The 18,738-nt window shown below is 39.4% G+C and overlaps 3 protein-coding genes across 6 annotated transcripts; 2 read left to right on the top strand and 1 right to left on the bottom strand.

The window, feature by feature from the left end:
* Positions 1-571: 571 nt before the first annotated feature.
* Positions 572-6,684, bottom strand: LOC120731002 (putative methyltransferase DDB_G0268948). Of its 4 annotated transcripts, none has more exons than XM_040027714.1 (7): positions 6,454-6,684; positions 3,665-4,105; positions 3,407-3,567; positions 2,829-3,045; positions 1,208-1,308; positions 837-974; positions 572-743 (listed from the first exon to the last, which is right to left on the bottom strand). In XM_040027714.1, exons 2-7 carry the CDS (start codon positions 3,773-3,775, stop codon positions 653-655), a joined length of 819 nt encoding a protein of 272 aa, XP_039883648.1. In that variant the 5' UTR covers positions 3,776-4,105; positions 6,454-6,684; the 3' UTR covers positions 572-652. The 4 variants fall into 4 exon arrangements, with proteins under 4 accessions (XP_039883648.1, XP_039883649.1, XP_039883650.1 ...); XM_040027715.1 differs by having other exon boundaries at positions 3,665-4,005; XM_040027716.1 differs by having other exon boundaries at positions 3,665-4,000.
* A 1,979-nt stretch (positions 6,685-8,663) lies between these two features.
* On the top strand, positions 8,664-9,704 carry LOC120730829 (olfactory receptor 142-like). Its single transcript, XM_040027359.1, has one exon. The coding sequence runs from the start codon at positions 8,762-8,764 to the stop codon at positions 9,689-9,691; it is 930 nt and encodes a 309-aa protein (XP_039883293.1). The 5' UTR covers positions 8,664-8,761; the 3' UTR covers positions 9,692-9,704.
* A 2,795-nt stretch (positions 9,705-12,499) lies between these two features.
* Positions 12,500-13,429, top strand: LOC120730828 (olfactory receptor 2K2-like; the record flags this gene model as incomplete). Its single annotated transcript, XM_040027358.1, has 1 exon — positions 12,500-13,429. A coding segment is annotated over exon 1 (891 nt), but the record flags the coding sequence as incomplete, so codon positions are not given.
* Between the last annotated feature and the right edge of the window lie 5,309 nt (positions 13,430-18,738).

Below are 18,738 nucleotides of genomic sequence, written 5' to 3'. Positions count from 1 at the left end.
CTCCAAGGAAGTAATTATGATGAACTTCAGCGATATCTTTTCTTGAGAGATTTACAGTTACTTAGCAAAACACATTTGGCACAGAGAGTTAGTCTTGACCCCATTAGGCCACTTTAAGTTGTAAAGTTTTAAGAGTACCCGCTGGGATAGGCTCCAACCCCACCATGAGAAGTGGAAACGAGGGGATGGATTTTACACTACACCTAAATAATACCTACACTAAGACATATCTATTGATTCTGACAGTTCATTATGTGAAAAATCTCTTAAATTGATTTCCGAGCGATAATGACAGCTATTCTTTCAGCTGGAACATCAGATTAACTATTGGAAATATTAAGGAAGGGGCACTGATATGGTTACAATAAGAGGACAGGCCACCCACAATATCAAGACCGTTGACAGACTCATCTAAGCACCCACCCACCTCCACCCCCTGACCTGACACAGCTGGTTAATCTTCAATTCTTTCTTTCCACTTATGTAACCTGTGACTGTGCATGTCAGACACCGGTTATTCACTTCAAAATGAAACATGTGTCCAGTTCAAGAAAATCAGTAAAACACAGAATCTGCTGATAAAAACATGGTTTATTTAGAACAACAGGTTTATGTATCTCACAGTGATATTCACTGAATGTTGAAGTGTTGATTAATGTGGTTTGCAGGCCAGGATGCAGTAATAATCCAGTTCAAGCTCCACTTCAGTGTCAGGAGACGTGACTCCCATCTCTTGAAGGAACCTGTAAGAAGATCAGTGACACCAAAAAGTGTGAGTCAGATCACAATAACAGGCACGGGCCAGTTAAATATCAGAATTTGTGTGTGCAGGTGACCTCCTCTCAGTGTTGGACAGCAGCTCTTCAGCACCTTTGGGGTCTTTCAAAGCGTAGGCTTGGAACATGGACCAGCTTTGCATGAAACCCACCAGATGCCTCACTGAGATCAAGGACTTTGCTTGAAAACAATCAATCCTGTCGGATCAGTAAAATAATACAATGAATCTGATGAAAAAGCACCAATAATGTCTCCTATAAGGCACAAGATTAGTTTTACACACAGCTGAAAAAAATCATTCCAGCCTAAGTTTGTATTGTTGGCAGTGAGTTTCCTCTGAAGCAACAAGTTAATGCTGTTTTTGTGCTTAAGCGGTTTTTATTTAACCATCACAGAGGTAGCATAAAGACAGGGATGTGTTTGTGTTTACCTCTCTTTATCTGGAAAGGGGATGGCAGAGTACAGCGGGTCCAGCTTACCGTCAGCTACAGCTACTGGGTTGCTCATGTACGGCTGCAGCGCCTGCTTCACCTGGAAGTGAGTTCATAGAGGTGTGAGATGGTACTGCACCATTTGTTATGTGACTGTCTGCAAAAGCTGTCAAAGTAGTACATCTCTAAAAAGACAAACAAATGATACATTAAAGCAATGAATGGTGGAACTGCTGCGAATAGTGACTTTACAAAAATATGAGATTCTCAAAACAGTCAGTGCCCAGTATTATTCTTCAACAAGAGACATTTACCAAAGTACAAACAAATAAAAAGTTATGCATTAGCTGTAGTGTTCGATTTTGTTAAGGGACAGAATTGCTAGCTCTTTCCCCAAGCCTTTAGTCTACACTACATTAGGCAAACTATATTTAGTTGGGTGTTCCACCTTAAAAGCCAGTCCAGTGCTGGCTGCTGTGTTTGTCTTGGTGTTTATCATTTTTGTCTTTATTTTTAAATCGCTATACACTTCACTTTTATTGTTATTATACATCTTATCTATCTGTACATCTCTATTTATAGATCTATATATGTTTGTGTTTGCCTCTGAGTGGATGCAATCATGTGGCACACGGGTCACAAATCACAACACAACTTTGCTGCTTTTATTTTTAAGCAACTACTTTTTTTTTTTTAAATGTATGTAGATGTGCACAAAGGAATGCACCGTCACTGTTCCTGAAAGTTTCTAGCCCCGAGAGATGTCACAGTGGCAAAAGAAAGACTGATGTGGAATGTGAAGTTTTCAATAAGACAAGACTTCTAAGTATTTACTGAAGTCAGAAGTAAAGCTGTGTGGTTCGTTTGTGGAAAGCAGATTTCTGTGGTGAAAGATTACAGTTTGGATCATCACGAATGAGACTAAACACAGCGAAATACAAGAAATTCATGGAAGCCGAGCAGGAACAGAGATCTGAAACTCTTCTTGGAAAGCAACAAAAGCAGCGTTTTTGCACCAGGTTTTGTCAGCGCTAAAAATTAACCACGTTGCTGATGTTGAAACTGAGATAATTAACTTCACAGACAGTTTGTTGCACTTTGATTCGCTACAGATAGATTACTTCAGGACAGTATCACTGCTCGAGTTTTATTCTTCTCTCACATAAAGACACGTGCTCGGAAGATGTTTGAATCCACCTTCACATGTGAACAAACATTGTCAGTGATGACGTTTAACAAAACTAGACACAGATCCTCAGTCACAGCACTGAATCTGACTCTAAACAGACCAGATTTCTCTCACTGAACATGAAAATATACTGAAAAACTGCAGCTGAAGTAATTAAACTTCAAGAAAATTTACAAATGACTCTTTGTATGAAGTGAAAAGAACTGGCATTTTGCAAAAAAGTGTTCTTTGTCACATTCATGAGCTGATTCTGTCTCAGACGCTGCAAGCTCTTTGGCAAAGTCGATGTTTGATTGCCAAGGTGATAACGCTCATGCACACATGGATGTTTGAGTAGAACAGGACACTTTCAGGGAGAGATCCACTGAAAGGAATCCAACGGTGCACATGGGAATGGACTAACACTACTCTGATTATCAGTCTGCACCTACCTCTTCATAGATGTTTTTGAGCCTGTCTCCACAGTTCTGGTAGGTGGGTTTGGTGTTATAATCGCTGAAGCCCAGCAGAGCCATGCAACCTCTGGGTTTCAAGACCCGAGCTGCCTCTGCCAGAAACCTCGACTGATCAAACCAGTGCGCTGCTGAAGCTGCCGTCAGCAGGTCTACAGATCCATCTGAAAATGGAAGCTCCTCTGCTGTCCCCTTTCTGCAAATGCAACAGACACAATACACAACCTGCCCATGTAAAGGGATCCTTCTACCTAGTCAGCTAAAAGCTGATTAGCTTGATAATACTCAGGAAAATATATTGCGGTGAAACATGAAGGAAGTACTCAACAAGTGATTTACAATAGAAATGTTCCTCAAGCTGTGGACTTGGCAGTTATAATAGAAATGTGGACATGGTCTTGAAAGACCAGTTTGGCATTAAGAAAACTTTTATGTACTTTCTTGCTGTGAGCCAGATAAGAAGGCAGATACCGCCCATGGCATGATATTGCAAATCACTTGCTCGAAGTACTTTACTGTACACACTCCTACAGGCTGCAGCCCGGAAGCTCTCCTACCTGTACGTGATGTTGGGGTGCCCTGGCACAGCTCTAGCCTCCTCCACTTGACACTCACTGATGTCAAGACCCACTACTTCCTTGAAGTGCGGTGCCAGCAGACGTGAATTCTGTCCCGTTCCACATCCCAGATCCACCGCCAGCTCATGTGGCTGTCCCTTCTGGAGTTGCAGAAAGGAGTTTGCTACTTGTTAATGTCTTTCCTCAGGAAAGGCCTTCATATGTGAAGATAATTTGCACATTATATTTTAAGCATACCTTTTTATCTAAGTACTGGATAATAATATCCTTGAGCCCTGCTGGAGGTGTAAAGCGATACTTTTGGTAGATGGAAGCATGATCCTTCCCTTCAAAGAGCCGGTATGCCATGGAGTTGCCTTTTCACTCTTCTCTTTACAACTGCGGCCTTTTAATCTGGGCTGTAAAGCAGCCTTCTTTGTGGAGCAAAGTTCGCCCGTATTGCCCTTCAGCCTCTTGTTTGACTTTAATTGCTTTTCTGTTAATAAAGCTTCTGCATGTCTTCTCTTGTCTTCTTGCTACAGTCTCTGTTAGAGCTGCTTTCTGTCCGGACACACACTGGACTCCTGTTTTTTCCTGCACTGACGTTTTTCCACATTAATCAAAGCATTAACAGGGGGGGAAAAATCACTGAACTGAAGCTGCAGTCTCAAACATGAGAGCAGAGATACGTTTAAAACACTGAGGGAAGAAAAGCAGAAAGTAAAACCGATGAAGAAAAAATGCTTCTTACGAGTTGAAAGGTGTCTCTGAAGCCAGGAACTAAACTCAGCTGCAGATTTGCTAACAGTGCACAACAGGGGCAGGGCCTCTTACTTAACCCTTTCATGGGACAATTTCTACAGACTGTACTGTCTCATACTGGAACATTAACAAAATAGAAAAGTGGAGAACACACTACAGTTTTAGTATTGCATGATTTCAAGTGAGAACGCAAAACATACTTATGATTTTTATTATTATTTTTCCTTTTACTGTACGATGGCACTTAATACCCCAAATTCCTTACAGTATGTCTTCAAGATATACAGTTAAAAAAAAGGTTTATCTTAGCAAAGGACACCTGGCTATGATTATATTATAGCCGACTGCTGTGATAAAATGCTTTGTCATAACCTCGACCAAGCAGGTTATGTTTTTGAGTGTCTGTGTCATACAGGATAGTTTTGAATGAAACTTTGTAGGAGTGTAAAGTTATGTTAACAATCCAGTAATAATTCATCAGTGTGTTCAAGCTCCAGTTAATGATTTATTGGTTAAAAATTGCCAAAAGGCCTCGTAAAAATATCATGTCACATTTGACCTCTGACCTCTGCTTTAAGGTCAATAGATTCATCTGATGGTCAAAGTGAGAAAAATGCATTATAAAAGGTATTTAAGACTATGTTTCTTACTGTCATTATCTGCATTAACAACATATTGATATGTAGGGAATGATATATGAGGATTCTAAATATCACTTTGGACCTCTGACCTCTTCTTCAAGATCACATAAGGTCAAACTTTCAGAAAATGTCTTTTGCTTTGCTTAAAATTCTACTAACTTTGTTTGTGCTGGCAACATTTAGGACTTTAGAATCTTATTTGGGAATTTTGTTTCTACCCCAAAATGTGTTATATCTTCATAGAAAGTATTGCACAGTACAGTACGATATTATACAAGTTATTCATATTCAGTTATTTAAAAATGAATACCCATTACCAACGCCGACATAATGTTCATATAGTCAAAGTAAAGATCTGTCATGCTTCCTTTATCTCACATTTACTACACTACAAACAAAACAAAACAAAAGGAACATATACAGTATTAGTAGTAGTAACACTGTTCCCTTAAAGGTAAATACTGCTATGGGCCCTTTTATGCATATACAGTGTAGCATAAACGTATGGAATAAATTTTATGACTGCTGCCATCATAGAGTCTCACAAACATGTTCATTAGGTCAGTCAGCTGGTTTCACTCTATGTTTGTCATAGCTTGCGATCTTCTCTTGACCACTTACACTGAAAAACATCTTTGTTTTGATTTGGTAACCCAGCACAGCCCTCTGGGCGTTGCAAAGTGTGTATAATTGCTCTTGTGGGATAATGAAGGTAATGAATGACCTGTTGACCATTTCCAACTTGAGCAGTGAGCCATCCCATGGGTTCTCATTACTTTCAGCCTCATCAAACATTGAACCAGGAGATGAATTAAACGTTATTTGACTACAGCTCACCCAAGTTCACTTTACTGACACTAATCACCCAAGCTCTGTGTTTTGGCACCTGAGGCAGATACACGTGGGGGGTTCATGGCCGTGATGGGCATCTAGAAGGGCCGAGGGACTCACGCAATTCTTTTCAGTGTCCTTGCATCATTCATGCCCCTGTGTGTGTTTTTGATAAGTTGTTTTAAACGTTTGAAATTAAACAGATTTTGTCTGTCCTATAAATCCTTCATGCATGTGAATCCATCTTTAGTATTCCATTATGCATCACTCTATCCACCTAAATACACATACAGGAAGTTAAAAGTAAGGACCTGAGACCTCAAATGTGATTTGGAATATTGAACCCGATAAGTCCTTCCCAAATAAGCATCATCAGTTATTTCAGCCCAGTTATCCCAAAACAACATAATATATGTTTACTGCTGTCCACCATTTCAGAAGATCAAAAGTAATTAGACAAAATTATAAGTTGTGTTTTTAAAATGTGGAATAAAGTCCCAGACAAAGATTACTGAACATCAGCCTTGAGAGACTCTGTCAGGCCTTTACTTTTGTTTTGATACCTGAAAATGTTCTGTGAGGTTGAGTTCAGGTGACTGACTTGGCCATTGAAAAACATCTATTATTTACTTTCACAGTATGCATATAGTATAGTCTGTAAACGCTTATCCTGCTGAGATCATGAGCGGTTCCTTCCTTTGTCTACATTTTTCTTTTTTCAATCATGTATAAATTCATCTTGGTTTCAGAATTGCAACCAAAACGTGCTAAAGCAATAATTTTTTGCATATGAAAACGGAGGGTTTTACTTACACATCACGCACTCAACTTGTCCCAGGTCGCGGTTTCCTTCCACTTTGGAAAAATCGCGTAAAAACCGCTGGCAACAACAAAAACATTACAATCCACAAACACGTTTTGCCGATTTGATCAGCTGCTCATGGCACTTCCTACATTGGAATAAACGTCATCGCATTGTGACAGCACACATCAGCAAAACAGGAAGTGACGTCATCTTCGCAGGATATTTCTCTCTTATTTCCCCCCCTCTTGGGCCTTTCAAAAGTTAACTGGTGCTATTGAAAGTCATGTTTGACTTAACACCCTTCTATCACCAGCAGTTAGCTACCCACGCTCACAAACCTGTCTCTTTAACACAAATCTCTAGTCAGCCAATCAGAGGCAGTGTTTAAATACAGCGGCCTCTGACGTCATTGGTCATTTCCAGGTTCAAACTCTTCTTCAGTTCCCAAACCTAAACAAACAGTGAGTTAAAAACAGCCTAAAATCTTTCATCTTTAATAAAATATTCTGTTTGGCTGCTCTCCCAGGTGTGACAACAAAGTTGAACCTCCAGACAACCATGAAAAGAGGATTTATGAGACTTAACTGATTAGAAGTTAGCAGGAAGTTAGCTCGCTGGTCTCCATCTAAAGATGATGTACCATGTTCTGACTAATGGATTTCTAAGAGACTAACATGTACTGTTCTGCAATCACTTTATGCATAAATGAAGATGGAAAAACTAAATAGCAGCAATGTTTATTAAACTTTGGCTTGCTGGCATATAATGGTGTGCTACCTGGTGGCTAGTTACAAAGCTGTGTTAAGGATAATATAAATACATTAGCGAAGACGGAGGATGAGTGTTATCTCTTTTCCACTGAATAAAAGTCAATTTCAGGGTCCCTGATGGTCAAAGACAAATCATATGGCAAAAAAAGTCGCTGAAAATGAACCAAACTTTAGTCAAGAGAACATCTGACTGAACGAGGTTAGCCATTAATATGTTGCTGTGTTGTTTGGATTACTTGCTATAAAAAATTCCTGATCCTAAGCTTCATGTACAAATTCAAATCTTTGCCTCAGAGTGAAGCATTGAGCTATTTGATGTCTTCCAATCCATGAGCCCATGGGCTGCAGTTTCATCATTAGGTCTTAAAAATTTAGCTTAAAGACACAAACGAATATTGCTAAAAAAAACAACAACAACAAAAACCCCAGCGAGCCGACAATCACCACTGATTATTTTTAGAGGCTTGTTTATATTTAATTAAACAAGATCAAAACACATAAAAACACAACAGTGTGGTGGGGCGTGGTCTGCGGTGCCACGCGGACACACCTGCACGGCATCCGCAATCTGGCCGGAGAGTTAGAGACACGGGGATTCAGGGTTGTTGGTGTGTGTGGTGGCAACGCGTCTGTGCGGCCTGCTGCTGAGAGCTGCAGGCCGCACTGTGTGAATAAAGTTGGCTCTCAAATCAAACCTCTGGACCTGTCATGCGTCATCCTTGTCACAAACAGCCTTAATGAATGCAGTGGGAACTTGGACCAGGGTTGATACCATCATAACTTACCAAGCAAATTGTTGCTGACCATGTCCGTCCCTTTATGACCATAGTGTGCTCATGCTCTGATGGGTATTTCCAGCAGGTTAACGTGCCATGTCACAAAGACGGGATCATGTTGGTTTTCCCACAGTGACTAGATTGCAGTCCATAAGAGCACTGTTCAGATGCAGTGGAATGGCAGGTTCTGCATCATGGACGTGCAGCAGACAAACCTGCAGTAACTCTGTGATGCTATCATATTAATATGGAACCTCTAAAATAAAGAATTAAGGCATTTTTGAAGTAAAAAAAAGGCTCAAACTGGATATGAACATGGTGTAACTGAGAAAGTGTCTGGTGAGTGAATCATGATAATACTGTGTACTTATTTGTATTTTTGTACACAAGTGCAATCATCAATAATGTAAACTATCATTGTTTTAGATTCTCCATGGAACGATGACTGTCAGCTGCCATCATACAGTTTTGTGTGACTACTTAAAGAGGCGCTCAGCACCGCTCTTAATCCTCAGTGGTTACCTGCTGTTCCACAGACCACACACACTGACAACACAAAGGACTTTCAGTTGTGGTGAGGCTTAAAAACACTGAATTTATATTTTAAATATAACTGAGACTAAAAGTTGTTTATTTTCTAACTTGTCCGGATTTATTACAAATATTTTTAACCTGTTGTTTTACATAATTGGTTGGTTTGAAAATATTTCTGTTAAATTGTGTTGTTCTCTGTTGCTCATCTGTGGTACTGCCCATTGCCTATGGGGTAAATGGAAAACAATTCCCATCCACTATATTTTAATCTGACGATGTTTGTGTACATAGGAAAGTTCCGCTATCCGGCATTTGTTTTGTTTTTACTCTTGTATACGTTTATTATCTCAGCGAATCTTGTCATAATAGTGGTCATATCAAGAGAGAAAACCTTACACGAGCCTATGTATATTTTTATTATGTGTCTCTCAATTAACTCTCTGTATGGCTCTGGTGGATTTTTCTTCAGATTTCTAAGAGATCTTCTGTCTGACTCAAACTTGATTGCACGTTCGGCTTGTTACACTCAGATCTATATCATTTACACCTATGCATCCTATGAGCTTACTATTTTAGGCATAATGGCATATGATCGCTTTGTTGCTATATGCCAGCCTTTGCATTACCACAGCAAACTAACTTCAAGGGTGATCTCCAAGTTGCTCGCTTTTGCATGGATCTATCCAGCCTTTTCAGTTGCAGCCTGTGTTTATTTGGCTTCCAGACTTCCACTGTGTGGCAATAAGATACCTAAGGTATTTTGTGCCAACTGGCCTGTTGTAAAATTGTCGTGTGTCCCTACAGTGATCAATAATATTATTGGCATGTTTGTGAGCGTAACCACAGTGTTTCTGCCACTTGCTTTTGTCTTGTATACATATATGCGAATTTTCCTGGTTTGTAGGAAGCGCTCGTCACTGTTCAAGAGCAAAGTCATACAGAGCTGCCTGCCACACATTGTTACTTTTGTCAATTATTCCATTACTGTGTTTTGTGATGTTGCCCTGAGCAGAATTGACCTCGAAGAGCTGAATCCATTTCTGGGCATCATTCTGTCACTGGAGTTTGTTGTGATTCCCCCCATTTTAAATCCTCTCATGTATGGTTTAAAGTTACCAGAAATTAGAAAGTGTATCCTAAGAAACTTATCATGCCTAATTAGATAAATGTCATATGACAAAGAAAATAGTGTAAAATAATCTGTGCCGTTTCTAATAAAAAGGTTATTTTATTATCAACTTAAAAGAATTAAATAGGGATTATGGTTCTGCTAAGAATGACTTTATTTTAATATGTGAGTAAATGCGAATAGATTCATGTTTCAGCATTTATATTAACGCATGTTCCTGTGCTGTGACTGTTTCAGAAAAACAAACTGAAATAAAGAGTTGAGTTAAAAACAACAACAACAAACATTTGTGATGTGCTTCATACATATTATTAATAAAAATGTGTAAATTCATTATATGTGTTTTCTTGTTTATGGACAACATATTACTTTTAAAAGGGAATAATTAATAAATGTGATGTTCTCCAGCAAATGATAAAATTAGCATTTTGTTAATTTTACACACTTTAACAGCTCTGTCACATAGAATTCATACAGCTCCACATTTATCACACACATGTTCACTTTTGGTAGAGTCAAAGTTAAATCTCAGACCAAATGATATAAAATCATCTAAAACAATTTTATGCAGGCCGACTCCAATATGCACTGTAAATGAAAAATTAAATATCGACAGTTTAAGAGCATTTCACAGAGAGAGAACATTTTTTTTTGTTTTTTTTTAAATTGGTAAGAAACTATTATTGAACTGTTGCATCATCATGACACTGAGTGATAGGAAGTTGCTTTTTGTGCCTTAAATCTTTTTATATTTCAAGTTTTTTGGCACTAAAAAATACTATTTTTTTATTTTTACATGTAATTTACAAATTATATATCTCAGAGAATTCGTCTAAGGCAAATGATTAACACCCATTACAAAATGCACTCTGTGTGGAAACTTCACTGACATTTTATGTTCATAAGTAAAATAAAAGAGGAAAAACCTGATATCATCTTTGTTCTGCTTGTTCAGATTTACCTGAACAAGTTTTCGGTGATTTTACTGGATTTTCTGACCAGTTTTATATATGTGCAAGATCATTTAAAGTGTCTGAAGAACAAAGGGGGATAATCATAAATCGTAATGAAAAATATTTATTTCAGAGTATACCATAAAGGCATGGTGTTATAGCCGTTGTCATATATACTTGTTTTTGCGGTACCTGGAGAACTGCCTGTGACAGAGGTTTACTTGCTTCCCCGTGTTTATTATTTTGTCTATTTGTTTATTATTTTGGCCTCGGCTCACCCTGAAGTGCTGACTGTCCTGTGTGGTTGTTGTTTTTTTCCTTTCTATAAATAAACACCATGTAGTGACAGAAGATTGTCTCCTGTGGCTGCTTGGGTCCTGCTTGGAGCAGGTGCCTCATTCCTGCTATGACCTGACCCCCAGACAGGACTAAACTGGGACCGGATGCCAAAGTGCCGGAGGCTACTGACATGCTCCCTGCTAGCGTGCAGGCTGATGGTAAATGGACTGGTTCTTACATAGCGCTTTTCTAGTCTGAGTACTCAAAGCGCTTTACACAACTTGCCACATTCATTCATTTACACATATTCGCAGAGGCACTCTTTTCTATGCTTTTTCTATCTAAGTGCCTTCTATTGAATGATGCAGCTGAGGACCCTGAGGATCTCTGCTTAACCCTCTGTGTAAAACAGATGGAGGCCCGCACTAAACAACTTGAGATGCAAGCTATGCATCTCGGGCCTTGGACTTAGAGAAAAGCTCACGTGTTGTTTCCATGCCTGTGTGTGGTCATCCCAGCACATCCACCACTATTTCTATATGTTTTGACATCACAAAGCACATTCAACTAGTCCCTCCATTTCGTGAAGACAAAGTTGGTTCATATTTCAACAACTGCAAGTTGTCCCAAGGAGTTTTGGCTGCTTTTATTATACCGTAAACTGGTCGGTAAAGCCCAGGAGGTGTATACCAGTTTGCCGGTTGTTTAATTATGAAATTGTAAAGAAAACTGTGTTACAAACATAGGAGCTTGTCCTGGAAGCTTATCAACAAAGATTTAGGAAATGTGAAAAAACTTCCAGTCAATCATTGCATCACAAACAGTATCACATTGCTGGAAAGAAGAATTTGTAGATTCTACAAAAGTCTACAAAACATTGGACCAGGTCTCCATTCTTATGGAACTATTGGAGGTTTCATGGGTTACTGACCAACCAGTCAACATGTGTTTTGTGTAAGGGTAAGGTTACATCACACTGCAGAAAATTGGAGAAATAGCTGGGTTCTTGAGGCTTCATGAGTGGAGTTCTGCTTTGAGGAGCTTGATCACTTTTCCAGAATGGACAAAGGAGGGAGTGCAGGCTGGAATCTTTCCCTTATGGAATAGGAAAGGTAGAGAGTGAGCAGACGGCAGAGTAACAGGTAAGTAACAGGTAACAGGTGCAAACAAGTATTTTTTCCACAGAGTTACTAAGAGGCAAAGACAAAGCAACATTCACAAGAACTTCTACTGTCTTACTAGTGTGTTTAGCAAACGTCATTATCACTGAAGCAACCACGATCTGACTGAACTACGAAAGACTACAAACAAAAAACAAAAGAAAACCACAACAAGTCCTGGACAATTATGTTTAATTGGCATAAATGTAAAAAATTCCTAACAGTATTATGAAGAAAGCATTTTTTTAATAAAGTTGCAAGACTTTTTAATATTTCTTTTTCAAGAACCTGCAGGTTTGTTTTATTATGTGTTTAGTACATGATACATATTAAATCCCCTGTGATTTTCCAAAGCTGTGAGCTTTTATTCCAGATCAATGATTGGCTGGTTTGAAATCCCAGCTCACGTGTTGCTGTTATCTGTACCTGATAGAGGAGAGAGGAGAACAGATACAGTGAGAGACTAGGCTTCACTTAGATCTCTCAATCACAATGAATAATGTTTCTGTAATAACAATGTTTTTTCTTTCAGGTTTCAATGAAACAATCAGTCACAGGTTTGTTCTCTTTTTCCTCAGTTTGTTTTGTTACTGCATCATTTGCCTCGTCAATGTTTCTCTCATTGTGATCATCATCTTGGACAGCAACCTCCATGAATCAATGTATATTCTGCTCTGTGTCTTTTGCATCAATGCACTTTATGGAACAGCAGGTTTCTACCCCAGATTTCTCTGGGATCTCCTCTCTGATGTTCATCTCATCTCATATTACGGTTGCCTTATTCAGAATCAGGTAGTTTACTCTTTTGTCTGTGGTGAACTGTCGATTCTTGCACTCATGGCATATGACAGATATGTGGCCATATGTCAGCCACTGAAGTACCACTCTATCATGACAAAGCAAAGAGTCATAAGGTTTGCATGTTTTTTGTGGTTCACAACCTTCTGCATTATGGCTGTGAATACCTTTCTTACATTTAGATTGAAGTTATGCAGCCCGTATATTTCCAGACTCTTCTGTGTGAACTGGAGTATTGTTCAACTCGCTTGTTTTCCAGCACAAACTGCAATCAATGCTATATCTGCAAATATTACAATAATTATTTATTTGCTTCATGGTGTTTTTATAATTTGGTCCTATATGTATATCATTCAAACATGTGTAAAGTCTATAGAAAACAGGGCAAAGTTCATGCAAACATGTGTCCCACATCTCGTCTCATTATTTACTTTTGTTGTGGCAATACTTACTGATATTATAAGTATGCGACTGGGTTCGAAAGAGTTGCCTCGGACCCTTCAAAACTTTGTAGCATTAGAGTTTCTTGTCATTCCTCCTATTATGAATCCTCTAATTTACGGTTTCAAACTGACCAAAATTAGAAAAAGATTTTATACTGTTGTTATTTTAATAAGAACTAATTTTTGTTTTATTTGATCAGAAAATAGTTTCACACACAGCTAAGTGTCACACCCATTGTTTGACATCCATTTTAAAATAAGTCCAAATTTTTTTTAATTTTTACTGAAATTTGTGTTTTACTTGGAGTTGTCTGAAAACATGTCTATTGATGTGAGCGGATATGACGTTTTATTATTTATCTGCATTTCCCAGATGATTTACATTTTGTAGATGTCTTTGCACTAAATGTATTTTTGATGGTCACCTGGCTAATTACCAAAAAAACACTGATATGTAGAAAGACTGTAAATTTCAGTCTTTCTTCTCATTACTGTTCAAGGAAATAACAGGCACCGTGGAGACTGCACATGTGAAAAGGATTAAAAGACAAACTGTTTTAGATGTGGCAGCACTATCAGAGTGTCAATCTATTTTGATATTATGCTGTCTTATAAATCTGATCCACAACCACATGGATGTGAAGCAGTTTTAGTAGTTTTCTCAGTTTATCCTCGTTTTCTTTAACACTTATTGAAACAGTCAGAGGTTTTAGCAACTGGACCAGGTTTAGAATTTCTGCTTAATCAAACATGAAATCCGTTTTTACTTAACACTTGTACAATTAAATGGCTTTTCCATTGTTTGAAGGATTGAAAGTTGAAGCTGAACATTTACAGTGCAAATCAGTTTTTCTACATGACAAAATGTTTCTTTTTACTGTATTAAGTAAAAAGAAATGAGAAATCTGTTAAACAGTAAGAAATAAATGTGTACAATTGCAAAAAAAAAGCACCACATCCCACACACAAACTGCCAGCAAAGGCCTCCCCAATAGGCGTGTTCTCTCCCTTCTGTTCTTGACCCTCTAAACTGATTGACTAGAATGCCTTTTATTGTCACTATACACATGTACAAAGAGATTGAGAGCATCTCCTACCCAGTGCAGACATGTGGGGAAAGAAGAAAGGGGGGTGAGGTCCACAGTTCTGTGGCACTGTATACATATGAGCAGGTCAATATCTATATTTACAGTGGGGTATTTGACATAAATTAAATATTGCACAGTAGTGGTAGTTTTTGTATATTCTGTGTATAGAGGAGAGGCTTGAATTGGTGGTTGAAACTGTGTCGTCGGTTCATGTGTGAGTTCAGGGTGCTCATGGCTTTTGCAAAGGAACTGTTCCTAAGTCTGTCAGTGTTTGTGCTGATGCACCTGTAGCGCTTCCCTGAGGGAAGCAGGTCGAACAGGTCAAAACCTGGGTGGGAGCTGCCCTTGATGATGTTTGTTGCTCTGTTGAGGCAGCGGCTGAAATAAATGTCCGCCAAGGAGGGGAGAGGGCAGCCAATAATCTTCTGTGTTGCCTTGATTACACTGTGAAACTTCACTCTGTTCCCATCTGGTCAGCTGCCGTACCTTACTTTGATGCCGTATGTCAGCAGGCTGTCAATGGACGAGCAGTAGAAGATCAGCAGCAGGTTGGAGTCCAGGTTGTGCTTCCTGGGAAACCGGAAGGTGTGGACCCTCTCCAACCATCACTGTTGATGTATCGGGGGCCTAAGTCAGTGCTGTGCCACCTGAAGTCGACAATGATCTCTTTGGTTTTCATAATGGTCAGTGCTAGTTTTTTTTCTGAACACTATGATGTCAACTGGGGGTGGCTGTAGCTCAGGTGGTAGAGCAGATCGGAAGGTTGGTGGTTCGATTCCTGGCTTCCCCTAGTCTACATGCCAAATATCCTTGGACAAGATACTAACCCCAAACTGCTCTCCGATGCATCCATCGGAGTATGAATGTGTGTGAATGTTAGCTATAAAAGCACTTAGAAAAATGTGCTTGTGCGAATGGGTGAATGCAAAAGTTGTGTAAAGCGCTTTGAGTGCTCAGATGAGTAGAAAAGCGCTATATAAGAACCAGTCCATTTACCATTTAACTTCAGGTCTTCCTCTCTGTAGTCTGACTCGTCTCCCTTTGAGATAAGTCTGACCAATGTGGTGTCTTCAGCAAACTTGATGATGATGTTGTTGTTGTGGGTTGAACTGCAGTCTTAAGTTTAGAGACAATACAGGAGGGGGCTCAGCACACAGCCTTGTGGGGAGCCAGTGCTCAGCATGCGAGTGAAGGAGAGATAGGGGCCAAGTCTTACAGTCTGGGGCCGGTTGGTGAGAAAGTCAAAGGCCAAGAGTGACCAGTTTGGTGAAGAGGATATCCAGGATGATTGTGTAGAAAGCTGAGCTGTAATCCACAAAGAGCATCCATCCATCCATCTGCTTATCCGGGGCCGGGTCACGGGGGCCGCAGCCCTAGCAGAGGAGCCCAGACCTCCCTCTCCTCAGCCACCTCCTCCAACTTGTCTGGGGGAACACCAAGGCGTTCCCAAGCCAGCTGAGAGATAAAATCTCTCCATGGCTCCATTCAATGTGGAGGAGCAGCGGCTCTACTCTGAGCCCCTCCCGGAAGACTGAACTTCTCACCCTATCTCTAAGGGAGAGGCCAGCCACCCTTCGGAGGAAGCCCATTTCTGCCGCTTGTATCGGCAATCCCGTTCTTTCGGTCACTACCCACAGCTCGTGACCATTGGGGAGGGGAGGGACGTAGATCGACCAGTAAATTAAGAGCTTCGCTTTTACACTCAGCTCTCTCTTCACCACAACAGACTGGTATAGCATCCATGTCACTGCAGCCGCAGCACCAATCCATCTGTCGATCTCCCATCTCTCGTCACTCATGAACAAGACCCCGAGATACTTAAACTTGGTGTAACAAAGGACTGGACAGGCAGGGTTTTACTTGAGACACATGAAACACGTTATGGATCCTCATATTTCGGGGATGGACAGAAACCGGGTTAACCAGAGAGTCTATAACAAACGGACCAATGAAGGTGGGAGACAGTTTCTTTAACTCAGCTCGGAGCGGAACAAATCAGGTCCACAGCCAAACCTTTTGTCCCGGGGTGTAGGCAGGTGCGGGGGTCCGGTGACGGTCCACCAGGCGCTTATTGTGATCAGCTGTGCGAAGAAGGGCGGCCCTGGTGGCTCTCCAGGCACATCGACACCTCCGTAGATGCTGCTGGAAAGAGGGGACAAAGTGCTCACCTTCGACGGCCGGAAAGAGAGGTGTTCCAAAACATTGGAGAAGCAGTAATATCGTCATGTAGTGCTAAAATGCACCCTTTCAGTTTTGTTGACTTAGAAGTTAATTCATTTGATAAAGGTGCAAAAAGTTCATAAAATGTGATTATAAAATGTGAGGGATCTCATTACTCTGTTGAAGTATTAATGTTTTAAGAAGTTGATATATTTTTCTGAGAAATAATTCAAGTTGAAATATCTTAAAAAGAAGAACAGTTAAAAGCGAGGGATAAATATGGGAGAGTTAATCTTACAAGTTCATTTATTCTTAAAAGGGTAAATATAAGGTATATTTTCTGTTGCACTAAAACCTTGCGTGATGTAACTCAGGGGCGATTCTAGGATCAGAGCTTTGGGGGTGCTGAGCACCCAGAGAGCTGCCCAGCCAGGCAAGATAAACCTGTCTCTGTCAGTCCCTGCATCCTTAAATGTTGTCCCGAGTTCTCTCTGACTGTCACTTTGGTGCATTTAAACCCCCGTTCCTCCCTGTCCTCATCGTCTGTTGTCTTCGTCTCCATTATCAGTCATCATAATTTTACCATCTCTGTGCAAGTCTGCAAATTTCTTTATTAATATAAGATTCTTAAATCCATCAAGTCTCTCTGTGTCTGGGTCCTCGTCACAAAACATGACATGACTGTTTTGTACATTTTAACACAATTTAATCCCCACATTTGTGAAAGAAAAGCAAAACACTTTTTTGAAAAGTCTGTAACAAAACCATAAAATCTGATCAAGCTTATTTAAATGCTGCAAAAGAAGAATGGATTGGAATAGAAAAAATACATATCCTAACCTTAATTACTGGGGGAGAATTATGAATGATGCTCATAGTGAGTAAAAAGTAAACTGAGTGCATTTTTTGGACAGAGATTCACTTTTAATGTGTATGTATAATATAATACAGATACATAAAAAACACTCCCAAAACAGAATTATTGCAAATAAATTATTACAAAATATTAATAAAAACTATAAAAATGGAGGCAACTTTGCCTGTGGTAGAATTTATACAATGTATGAAAAAAAATCTTTATTGCAGATACTAATTTTACTAATTTAATAATACTAATTTTGTGTTGTAAGATTTATGAGTTTCATGCTTTCATAGTGGTACTTAGAAGAGCTTGACATTTTTATCAGGTGGTACACACTGTAAAAAGTTTGAGAAACACTCATAAGTTAAGTGTGTGTGTGCTTTTGGAAAACATTTAAAGCTGCAGTACACAATCTTTGAAACAAGCTTAAAACATTTTTAGAATATAAACAGAGCATCTGCTTCTCTTTACAGCTCCTCACTCCACCAGGGCTCTTTGGCAGTTTCTGATAGTGTGCAAATGTGATGTATGTACTGTGGCAGTCATACAGACAAGTGGACGGTCCGAAGGTTGGCCTACCTATTACTGGCTGAGGTTTCAGTAGAGTTGTGGCTGAACCACATAAAAATATATCATTAATTTTAATCTCCCCAATCAATTACAATGTTATGTTGGAATGTTGTTAAAGAGGGTCAAAAATGTTTCAACCCAGTTTGTTTAGCAGATTCTGTATAGCAGCTTTATTATAGGGAGAACACAACTTCCAGATTGTATGAGTAAAATCAGGTTTTTTCTCTTTGTCAGTTTAACAGTTTCTGTTTTGCTTGTCACTGTTCCCTGTCTGTTTTCTTACCTGGTTCTTCCTGACCTTGTACTATATCCTCACGTTCCCTCTTTCCTGTCTCCCTCTTTGGACCGACAATCATACACAAATAGATTGTATTCAATTAGATGAAAAAATTACATTAATATGACAAAAAATACTATTAAGATCACAAACAAAAAGTCCCCTCTCAGTGTACTTTCAACCAAAAGGCAAATAACCAAACCACATGAACATCTAATAAAAGATATAAACATTGAAACACTGATCCAACATTGTTCTTGATTGACGGATCATTTGATCTTACACTTTTACCTGAATGTGGCTCCTTTTTTTGAAAAAACTTCCTTATATCCATTATGAACCTGGCTGTCTCTCTGTACACAAACACACGAACACACACACACACAACAGGAGTTATAAGGTTAATGGGCATTCAGTCAGTTAGCTAGTTAGTATCCATTTCAAACAGGACAGTGGTAACAACAGTAGGCTACGGACAATTTTAAGTTTTAGAT

This window comes from Simochromis diagramma, unplaced genomic scaffold (genome assembly GCF_900408965.1).
Source record: "Simochromis diagramma unplaced genomic scaffold, fSimDia1.1 OVJJ01000343.1, whole genome shotgun sequence".
Classification (NCBI taxonomy): Eukaryota; Metazoa; Chordata; class Actinopteri; order Cichliformes; family Cichlidae; genus Simochromis; species Simochromis diagramma.
This window is presented reverse-complemented; position numbering and strand designations above follow the sequence as displayed.

Excerpts from the sequence above, each read along its gene's own strand:
- LOC120731002 (XM_040027714.1), bottom strand. The coding sequence starts at position 3,775 with ATGGCATACCGGCTCTTTGAAGGGAAGGATCATGCTTCCATCTACCAA. Across the intron at positions 975-1,207 it reads CCCTTTCCAGATAAAGAGAG|GATTGATTGTTTTCAAGCAA; the intron begins GTAAACACAAAC and ends CTGATCCGACAG. Across the intron at positions 744-836 it reads CTGTCCAACACTGAGAGGAG|GTTCCTTCAAGAGATGGGAG; the intron begins GTCACCTGCACA and ends ATCTTCTTACAG.
- LOC120730829 (XM_040027359.1), top strand. The coding sequence starts at position 8,762 with ATGGAAAACAATTCCCATCCACTATATTTTAATCTGACGATGTTTGTG.